The sequence below is a fragment of the Triticum dicoccoides genome, chromosome 5A (assembly GCF_002162155.2).
Source record: "Triticum dicoccoides isolate Atlit2015 ecotype Zavitan chromosome 5A, WEW_v2.0, whole genome shotgun sequence".
NCBI lineage: Eukaryota > Viridiplantae > Streptophyta > Magnoliopsida > Poales > Poaceae > Triticum > Triticum dicoccoides.
This window is the reverse complement of record NC_041388.1, coordinates 527,922,364-527,933,576: the sequence shown is the minus strand read 5'-3', so window position 1 is coordinate 527,933,576 and position 11,213 is coordinate 527,922,364. Positions and strand designations below refer to the sequence as shown.

The following is an 11,213-nucleotide window of genomic DNA, read 5'->3' as shown; positions in this document are numbered from 1 at the left end:
TGACACACGAATTGGAGAGGCAACAGAGAAGGATGTGGGCGGTGCGGGCAAGAAGAATTGTCTACACGGTGTTTTGTTGGACAGATTACATGAAGGATTTGATGGAGGCGAAGGCTTTCTCACTAAAGAACGGCCACTAGCAAGGGGCAGTCAAGATGTGCAAGGTGTGTGTCGATAAAGAATTGAGGAATGCTGCACACATCATCTTCTCGGAGGCCAACGATGCAGACCATGCTCGGATGTCGACTCGTAGTAGACCGGAATTGATGCTCGAATGGGCGTTGCAACATGTGACATCTATGATCCTGAGTCAGAGAGCCTGATGGGTATGTGTCGTGGGGATAATTTCGCCGAGAATGCCACCACCCACCCTACACACACACCACCTGATTCCGCTCTGTTTTCAGTCGCCTTGCCATCCACTTGAACAGGTACCTACTACCGATTGAGCTAAGTTTTAATTTCCGAAGTTAGAACCGTAGATGATGAATTCCCTAAGTTTGAGCTGCTCATAGATGATCATTTCCCTCTCTTTACACCCACAAGTTTTGACCTTCGGGAGACTAAGGGTTTGTGTTGCAGGTGGCAAATAATGTTGAAGTTGTTTATGACGGTGGTAGAACCAATTAATACTAAGACTAGTACTGTTAGGTTCTAAAGCTATTGTAGTACACCTTCCGTCCAAATTACTCGTCTTAGATTTGTCTAGATACGAATATAGACAAGTAATTTGGGACGGAGTTAATATTATTTAACTCTAATTTGCTCTGGACTTGCTCTTTATATATATATTCTTTTTTTTTGAAAGGTTACATATATGTTCTTAGTAGAATTGGCCTCGGTCTAGTTTGGTTTGGAGTTCTAAGACTATAAATCTAGTAATATGTTTGCAATCAGTGCGTCATCCATTATGATATGTGTTATTTTGTGCTGATGTTTACTCATGATGACTAGTTTAGAATCTGTAAATTTTCTACCCCATAAAAAGTAATCATGATTCCACCGTTGCTTACTCTATGAGTGGCGGGCGGCCTCGATGAACTTTTCATGCCCGTCACTGCTAGACCGTTCTGCAGTAATGTTAATGTTGTAAACCATATTTTTGTTATCAATGATGGTTTTTTCAACACCTGTTGAAGATGCTTAGCGTCCCCGAAAAAAAAAAAAGATGCTCTAACGTCGCGCTCTGGGCTGGCCTTCATCCTCAATCCTATGTCCGACAGGGCCGAGAAGATGTGACATTTATACATTTGTTTGTTTCTTTATTTCGGCCACAAAGATGCCGTGTCTCGCCTCAGCTCGATATTTATTGATGTTCGGAATAAAAATATCTACTCCAGTGCAAAACTTGCTTTTGCCTTCTTCCGGTAATAACTGATAGGCACTGAGCGCGTGACCCACCACCTCCGCGCAGCCGCGCTTATCTGCTTTCGCGCTAATGCTATATGCCGGAGCTCTCCACCGGAGCACCGCGGCGAACAAGTACACCGGGCCTCATCCAGCCACCGTCTCTCCCAACGCAGCAAGTCACACTTCATGAGCTCCTCCACTAACTTCGATCGATCCATGGACGCCGCGTCCCCGTCCGACGACCAGGAGCAAGGGCTGCACCAAACGGTGTGGTCGGATCCGCCGAAGCGACCGGCGGGGCGCACCAAGCTCAAGGAGACGCGCCACCCGGTATACCGTGGCCTGGCCGGGGGGTGGGTGTGCGAGCTGCGCGTGCACGGGACGAAGGGTTCCAGGCTCTGGCACAGCACCTTCGCCGCCGCTGAGACGGCGGCGCGCGCGCTCGCGCTATCCGGCTGCGGCGCCTGCCTCAACTTTGCCGACTCCGCCTGTTGGATGCTGCCAGTTCTCGCGGCCGGGTTGTTCGGCTTCGGCAGCGCACATGTGATCAAGGACGCAGTGGCCATCGCCGTCGTGGCGGGCCAGCGCAAGCAACCGCTTGTGTCTCCGACGAAGGTGGCCGACTAAGACGAGCACGCCCATAGCTAGCCGAGGCACAGCGCGCTGTCCATATTTCATGTCCAGCGAACTGTTGGACGAACTCTGGTTTGGCGGCATGGACGCGTCATACTTCGCGAGCTTGGCGCAGGGCATGCTCGTGGAGCCATCGGCCAACGGAGATTGGCGGGACTACGGCGGTGAGTAGACTAGAGTGGCCTGGAGACGCCCTATGGATATGGAGCTACTTGCTCGATTAGAGCAGTGTAAACTAGTGCTATTATTCTATGGAGCCAGTGCTTGCTTCAATATTCTATGGAGTATTGGTATAGATTCTGTTCTTCTCAATATGGGAAGAAACAGCGTAGGCATGGAGCGCAATTTTTCCCCAATGTGTTCATTCACTTATCGAGAAAGTTTCCTGTTTCTATTTTTGGGAAGGACTCATTTGCTCTTCACCTTTTATCAGTATAGCCAATAAAGTGTGAATAGTACTCTACTACCGTAAAAGTGAATAGTGCGTCCATTATTGGTCCAGAACTCGTGTGAGCACGTACTCCATGAACCCAAATAAATCATTCTATGACAAGAAGTTTACATGAATTTTATTTGTTATATATAAAAAGATTATACATGAACGAGCAAAAGACACACGGAGGTGCGTTACACCAAATAATGGGTTGCCAAAGGTAAATCTAAGTAACGCGGAAAGAAATTACTTATCTTGTTTTTTGTTCTTTGATTCAAATTTGGACTGTAAATTTGGGTCAGGTTATACTAATTCACTATTGGCCCAGAACTCGAGTATGTAGGTTGTGTCTACGTATTCAAATATGTTTAGCGTATTTGGATGCTTTATGAAGGATTTTAGTTCTTGGTATGCCAGTTCCACCACAAAACACGATATGCAGGGTAATATTGCATGGACTCGCTTGCACTGTCGAAACCTTGACTTTTCCTTTAATTTCCTGTCAAATTTCTCGCAACGATGTGAGATGCTGCATTCGATCGAGGTACCGAGGAATGACCCGGTGAAAGTATAGAACATACACGCAATGTTAATCTTCACGAGTCATATTTTCAGCGTCCACACAGAGTAAATCACTCCCATCACTTTGAGGCCTCATTCGGTTTGGAGGATTTTCATAGAAAAATCGTAGGAATAAGTATTTCAGAGGAAAATTTTCTATAGATGCATTCATAGGAAACATGTACATGAATTTTGTAGGAATACTATTCATTTCATGTGTTTTTGGAGAAAACTAGACATCCACTCAAAGCTCTTTTTTTTGTAGGGGTGAGGCAAGACAACCCCTTACGTTGACAAGTGGCATTCCCATCAAATTTCTATACCACACCTGATTCCTACGTTTTAGTTTTCTCCAAACCGAAAATGAGGCCTGACATGGTCACTCTTCTTGTTGACTTCAACACCAACAAAAAAATAAGAATATGACGGGCAACCCATAAATTCCTAGATTTAAGTAGTGAATCACCTGTCATGAGGAGGAAGAGAACATGGTGACATGAGGAGGGTTAAGAAGAGAGATGATCAAGCTGACAGGGTTCATGCACAGGTGCTCGACATGCACCCGCTGTGGGTAATCTCGATGCCATCCCCTCTCACTTGATTAACCCTTGTCGATGATGGTTTATCAAATGATGGAATGGGAGGATGAAACGCCAAGGAAGAATGTGAGTCTAGCTTGGCATACCTACAACGAAAAAAACTAGGCAGGCCAAGCTAAAGGAAAGCACAAAACAAAAATCAAGTTATAAACCATATACGACTTCCGTAAGCATTGGTAAGCACTAATTACTTTTGGTTCTTATTGGTTGCAAGATCAATAGATGACGCCAGTGAAATTTGGGAAAAGAATCAAAGAGCGGAAATTACACCTATGCTTGTTGGCTAGGTCGCCCATTGCCATCTCAAAGGGGATGGATGCGAATTGTTTATATGTTTCCGATACAATTTGTTGAAATTCCTTCTACTCCGGATACAAGGTTGTCTTGGTATGCTAGTAATTATATTTACTGATGGGCTAAGTGGACCATGACACACCTCGCCCCTCCAGTATCCCTGAGTGACTGTACCTACACGCCTCTGTCGTTTTCTTTGCTTTAGATGATTTGGCAAGCTTGAGGGACTAATTGCGTTCGTAATAGAAAAGCAAAAGTCCTTCATAGATCAGGGTTGGTTTTTGTTTGGTACCCGCTGCTCTACCCGAAAAGCACTTAAAGTTAGTCCCTCCTTAAACTAATATAAAAGCGTTTAGAAAACTAAAGTAATAATCTAAACGCTGTTATATTAGTTTACAGAAGGAGTACAACTGATTCAAACAAGGCCAAATGTTGTCACATGGTAGCTAAATACACTTCACCAGCAAAACAAAACGTAAATACACTTTCACATCACAAGAACACACTGATTTGATGCTAAGATGAAAACGCCGGGAATGGGATACACCAACACACCTAAATTAGCAAGTTGGCCGTCACCCACGTTTTCTCGCACCCAGCCGACGAGCACAAACGCGGTTAAAAAGATACTCCATGCATGCCTATGGGCTGTGAGGTGATGGAGGGAAGCTGCCTTTTCTTTGCTTAACGCTGCAAACCCCCTACACGTCTACACCGAGGAGTCATGCTACACGCGTCGACCGGGGAGCGGTCCAGCGCCGCACACCACAAGCTGTCCCCGCGCCGACGGACAAAGCCGTCGCATTTCACCGCGTACCGCAAAACTATAAATAAGCACACTCTAGGCAAGCCACTGGTTTACTGAGTACTCCTAGTCTAATAGGTCATAGCCACCAAGGCAGCAGCCATCACGGCTCCTTACTCCAGCCAGCCAACTAGCCTAGCAAAAGTACGTAGTACCACCGCCTAGCTTGCTCGGCGGAGCGGCAATGGACACGGGCCCGGAGCGCAACTGGAACTCGCCGGCATCCCCGCCGTCCTCGCTCGAGCAGGGGATGCCAACGTCGCCTGCGTCGCCGACGCCGAAGCGCCCCGCGGGGCGAACCAAGTTCAAGGAGACGCGCCACCCGGTGTTCCACGGCGTGCGCCGTCGGGGCAGCAACGGCCGGTGGGTGTGCGAGGTGCGCGTGCCGGGGAAGCGCGGCGAGCGGCTCTGGCTCGGCACGCACGTCACCGCCGAGGCGGCCGCGCGCGCGCACGACGCCGCCATGCTCGCGCTGTACGGCCGCACCCCCGCCGCGCGCCTCAACTACCCCGACTCGGCGTGGCTGCTCGCCGTGCCCTCCTCCCTCTCCGACCTGGCGGACGTCCGGCGCGCCGCCATCGGGGCCGTGGTGGACTTCCTGCGCCGGCAGGAGGCGGGCGCCAGCGCCGGCGCCGTCGCTGAGGAGGCCCACGTCGACGGGATCGCCTCCGCCGCGTCGGCGCCAGACAATGCCAGCTCGTCGGCGGCGGCGGCCCACTCACAGCCGCCATGCGCCAATGCGGGGTACGAGGTGCCGGACGCATTGTGCCACGACATGTTCGAGCTCCACACGTCCGGCGAAATGGACGCGGGCACGTACTACGCGGACCTGGCGCAGGGGCTGCTCCTGGAGCCGCCGCCGCCGCCGTCCAGCGGGGCGAGCTCGGAGCACGGAGACGATGCGGCGCTATGGAACCACTGATGACACCGAGCGGGGACTCGGGTCAAAACTATCTTGGCTCCGTTGATTTATTTCTTTATTATTTATTCCGAAAAAGCGCCCCGTACGTGCACGGTGTGGACCCATGATGGGCATAATAAAAGGCCAGTGACAGGCGCCGGTGCGCCGGCCCAATTTTGGGCCGGTCGCAGCGCACCCTTCGATTCATCCATTAACAGCCGTTAGATGTGACGTCCCCTCCCCCACTCTTAAAAAAATCTGACGCCCCCTACAGTCGTCTTCTTCCCAATTCCCCACGCTTCCGCACACAGAGGATCGCCCCCTCCCCTTCCCTCGACTTGCCGTCGTCGGGGCCGTGGTCGACGAGCTCCGGCTGGGTCCCGACCTGTGGCCGTCAGGATTGCATCATGACCGCCAGTGGGGCCCTCAGGACGCGGTCAGCGACGGATTGCAGCCCTCCCGACTGGTTCCAGCTCGCGGTTCGCCATGGTTGCAGCATGCCCCGACGTCACCGCCGCTGGCTTGCCGCGGCCGTTGGCTTGCATCTTGGTGTCCAACAAAGAAAATTATGAAAAACAGACAAAATCCTCGAGTGGTCGGTTGAAGCAAAATATTACTAGGTTCCAACAAAAAAAAGCTCTAGTTCCAGCAAAATAAAATTTGATAGGAAAAAAAGCTCCAGTGGTTGTAGCAAAAAAAAAAATACTAGTTTCCAGCAAAAATATGAGCCAGTTCCAGCAAAAACAAATTTAGCAAGGAAGAGCTCCAAGGTTGATTGTAGCAAAAAAAACAAGCTAGTTCCAGCAAAATAACATGCCGGTTCCAGCAAAAACACCTCAGAGGCAACCGATGGCTAAACGGTTCCGGCACCGGCGAACCCGCGGGGCGTAGCTTCGCCCCGCTGGATGCAGCTTGGCCAGACGACGGTTGCAGCTCTGCCACTGGTGGCTGCAGCTCCCATAGCAGTCGTAGCTTGCCCCGTCGAATGCAACTCAACCCACCATCGGTTGCAGCTCTGCCAACTAGGGGTTGTAGCTTCCCGTCGCCGTGGTTGCAACTCCACCAGGCCAGCTTCTGCTCGCATATCGGTGGTCGCTGTCGCCGGCACCGGTGGTGGTCTCGCAGCACTTCGGTGGTCAGCTGAAGAAGGAGAAGGAGATGGGAGAGAGGATGCGAGAGAAAAAATGGTGCCGCGTGTTGGGGAAAAGGAGTGGCTGAGAGCACCTCGTGTGAAAGAGATAAGATGGATGGAGCAAAGAGCGGTGCATGGGCCCTATGCTACAGGAGCGAACAGAGGCGCTGGATTTTTCTTCTAATCACACACGACGCGCGCGAGACCGGCCGAAGGTTCGGCCAGCGCGCCGGTGTTAAACATTACCCATAATAAAATCGCGGGACATTTGGGCGCACCAAAACCGGTCTCACATAACCACATACTCCTGGACATATGAAGGCCGGCAAGCGAGAAAGAAGTCGGCTTCCTATTAAATGAGCTTATAAAAGACGATGAACAGGGAAAGCGAAAGGCAGCACCGGCCGGCTGACACGAATGCCGGCTGTAAAATAAGTAAACAAGATGGTCCAGAAATAGGTGCCGTTGGTTCACGTGCGGTTACCATAAGGAGCGACGTCCACTAGTTCCTGCAGCTGGATATTTCCCCGCTCCGGCCTCCAGGGGGCAAACCGCAATTAACCCACAAGATGTGGCCGAGACCCGGCCATGTCAGCCGGTGAAAGCACGAGAGCACTGAATATAGTATGATGACTTTTCCTTGGAGATTTCGATTTCGTGCCCAGAGATCGTTGTCGCTGTGCCCGAGCTGTCGCGTCAGTGGGGATGGGTCGCTGTCCGTGACCGTGGGCGAGGAAGCAGGCAGCTGGGGCCGTCGCCGGTGGTCCCGCCGCGTCACTCTCTCGCCCCCACTACTAGAGCACAGCAAGGCAGAGGCAGGTCAAGATGCATGCCAAGATGATTAATTATGTTTTGCCACAAAAGTGCTACTCCGGCTTGAGATATTTCATGCCCGTTGTGGGGAAAAGATATTCCTAGAGCGCAGGTAGTGCCATGAAGCTGCCTGCCCCAGAATAGGCTGTATTTCTTGGCGCGCGGTCACCACAACGGGCAGCATCCATCCATTAGTTTGCTCGTGTAGATTAGATGCAGGGGGTGGTGGTCCAGGTACGCTAATCAATCCACAGGAGGCCTCCACAGGATGTGGTAGAGACCTATCCAACCATCCTCGTCTGGCGGTTAAAGCTATCTCCTATCTGTATCACTCACTGGTGGGGCAGCTGACCGTGGCTTTGAGGGAGCAGCTGCATGGTCGTACATGCACGTCGCGCTCTGGGCTCCCCTCCTACGCATCCTATGGCCAACCGGGTGCAACATGCCACGATGTGATATGTGTAACGCGTGGCCGCAGGTCCGCTCTGGTGCACATGCCCGCCGCCCAAATCACGTGATGCTAGTGAAGGGGCCGCGTTCGGTCCCGCCCTGGTTAGATATTTCTAGTTCCATTATTATGCAAGCAGATCTTTTTTTCATCCCCCCACCCCTCCAAAAAAATGCAAGCAGTTTTTCCATACATTTTCCTTTTTATTTGCACCAGGAAAAGGTGAGCTACTATTGATTTCTGGTCTATGTTCGCAGCCATTTAGATGACGATTTTCAGCCCAATTTATTAAGGCCAATAGACTTATGGAATGTTCAGGTCCATGTGCATCCAGCAGGAATTGAACCCGTAAATCTACAAATTATGAGCTATGCGCTTTAACCATTCAGCCATGGATGTTTAACATGGAAAACTTTGTTTTTGCCACTCTAACATTTGACCACTTTATTTATGCCACTCTCAAATAGGACATCTCATTTTTGCCAGTATTAGTTTTTGACAATGTATCACAAATGCCATTATGTGGCAAAAGCAAAAGAACATTTTACTTTTGCCACTCTTAGCATTTGACTATGTATCACAATTGTCACTCTAAAAATTTTACTCTTGCCACAGAATGGCAATTGTGACGTAATGTCAAAAATTAACATTACTAGGGAAAAACCTAGCAATAGCGTCGGTTCTAGGTATAGCAATAGCGCGGGGCACCGCGCTACTGCTACGGCACTACCGCTAAAGTGTAGTAGTAGTGTGTGTTTACCCGCGCTACTGCTATACATGCTTAGCAGCAACGCTTTTGGTAGAAAGCGCTACTAATAATTACTAGCAGTGCGCCTCTCTACGCGCGCTACTACTATTATTACGTATTTCTTTTTTGTTTTATGTCGTATTCATACACCATTATACAAGTTTTCATACAGTAGCAATTTAGATATTGTTTTTACATTATAATGAGTTATTACATCATTGAGTGAAAGAACCGTGGATTAGTTTCAAGTGCATGGATCCAAAGTAACCAATGGTCACTTTGGATCCATCCACTTGAAACTAATGTGCGGTTCTTTCACCCAATGACATAATAACTTATCATCATCATCATCATCATCATTAACAACTTATCATCATAATATATCATTGTCATATAACAACTCCTCCTCATCATCATCATTTTCGTTCATGAGACATCATATAACAACTTGGTCACTAGTTATAATAAAAACTTCTCATCATCATCGTAGTCATATATAATCAACACTAACTAATTGTTCTTAATACCTAGGACCTACTCCTCTCTCCTAGGTAAAATACCATAAAATAGATAAACCGGTCCATCTCCATAAATGGAGAATGGACATAAACCTATCTCCAACTTGTGGCTTGTGCACATTCATTTTGTCTCCAATTAGTTGCGTGTGCGCATTCATCACTTTGCTTCATTCTTTGATTTTGAGCCTTCCATCATTTGAAGAAATCGAGTATGCAGTATGGTAAGCCTTCGAAGGAGTTGGTCGTAAGCTAACCATATACGTATCACCTTCGGTAAATAGCATGTCAGGCACAACCTCCTTTGGGAGCCTCTGTTCAAAAACGTAATAGCAACATATATAGTTAGCAATGTAGTTTACTTAAGAATAATGTATGAAATGAGGTTACCATCATTAACAAAATCTTACCAAGTTTCTGGCAATGAAGTTACCATCAAGCAATTTATGGACTAGTGGCATGTATCTAGTATAATTTGGGATGATAGAGTGATTGGTTTTGAAGGCCTCAACATCTTCTATGAATGAGAGAAGACAACCTTTCTCCTCACAATTAAGCTCGGAGTCATAGCTGTAGTATGTGATATCTACAATCTTCCGAGTATTTCTTGAAGATAAGAAATAAGCTGACAATTATAAATAAATAAGTTTAGTACCGACGAACACCAAATATTTTTAAATTAATAATATAAATTACTAAAGTTAAAAAATTATTTTGACAAACTCACATCTAGGCAAAACTGGAGGCATATCCACATCCACCCAGATGTCAATATTATCATCATCATCATAATCTTTGGGACGAATATCAAATCTTATTTGCATTCCCTCCTCAAATCCATATGCCTTGCAAAGAGCTTCCCATTTAGAGCAACCAAAATGGGAGTGATTGACCGCATTGTACAACTTAACCAGAAACTCATAACCATGTTTAGTTCTTAAGTGAGCCCTCCTCGCCTCCACATTCTCAAAGTCATCTAAACCAAAACCAAGCTTCTCCAATACATATGGTCTAGCATGACACGGGATGTACTAATCGAATTGAAAATAATCCAGAAATTACACATTGAACAAAAGAAGCACAAGTGATGATATTAATTACGAAGAAATGATTGTCGTTGCGTACCGTACAAACATCAAAGGTCTCTTCCAGCTTCACGGTGAAAAACCTATCATTTTGCAGGTGAGGAATCCTGTCGCACAAACCCCAGTCATTGTAGCAGTACCCGCACTCCGGGATCCCATCATCATCAGACATCTTCGGTGTTCAAAATTCAAAGATTATAACTCGACGACAAAACCCAAAATGGCATTAAATGCTCTTTTTGGCATTTCCAACGCACTCGATATTTCCTATATTATAGCACAAGCCAAGGCAAAATTCACGGAAAAATCTGGAATCACCTTTGCTAAAAAAGCGACATATCGAGCGCTTGAAATTTGCTGGAACGGAAATTAATCAACACTCCGGCAAAACATAGGCCACTCGGAGGTGTTCCCTGCAAACATGGCTAGTTGGGAAAGCACATATCCTATTTGAGCAACACTAGATATACATGCTTATATCTACATCATGTTAGCATTCAAACTTGATGGTCATTGCATTTCAATGGTTGAAAATATGAACAAAAATATTTCAAAATATCTTATATATAATCCTAACATAACTAAATTTGCCAATATAGGTCTCTCTCTCTCTCTAAACTAGTTCTATTAAGCACTTACTAAATAAACTAGTTTTATTAACTACTTACTAAATAAACTAGTTCTATTAAGCACTTACTATAAATAAACTAGTTCTATTAAGCACTTACTATAAATAAATTAGTTATATTAACCACTTACTAAATAAACTATTTCTATTAAACACTTGCTAAAAAATTCTAGTACCCTAGTTCTACCCTGAATTTTCTTACTTCTATTTTATTCAAAACACCTAAAATAGTCTAAAAAATATTCTATTAAAAAACCTACATTCTACA

At 46.9% G+C, this 11,213-nt stretch overlaps 1 protein-coding gene and 1 pseudogene across 1 annotated transcript; both read left to right on the top strand.

The window, feature by feature from the left end:
• Positions 1–1,445: 1,445 nt before the first annotated feature.
• LOC119297729 lies at positions 1,446–2,332 on the top strand (annotated as a pseudogene).
• Positions 2,333–4,859: 2,527 nt separating this feature from the next.
• Positions 4,860–5,703, top strand: LOC119297728 (dehydration-responsive element-binding protein 1H-like). Its single transcript, XM_037575400.1, has one exon. The coding sequence runs from the start codon at positions 4,860–4,862 to the stop codon at positions 5,595–5,597; it is 738 nt and encodes a 245-aa protein (XP_037431297.1). The 3' UTR covers positions 5,598–5,703.
• The last annotated feature ends 5,510 nt before the right edge of the window (positions 5,704–11,213 follow it).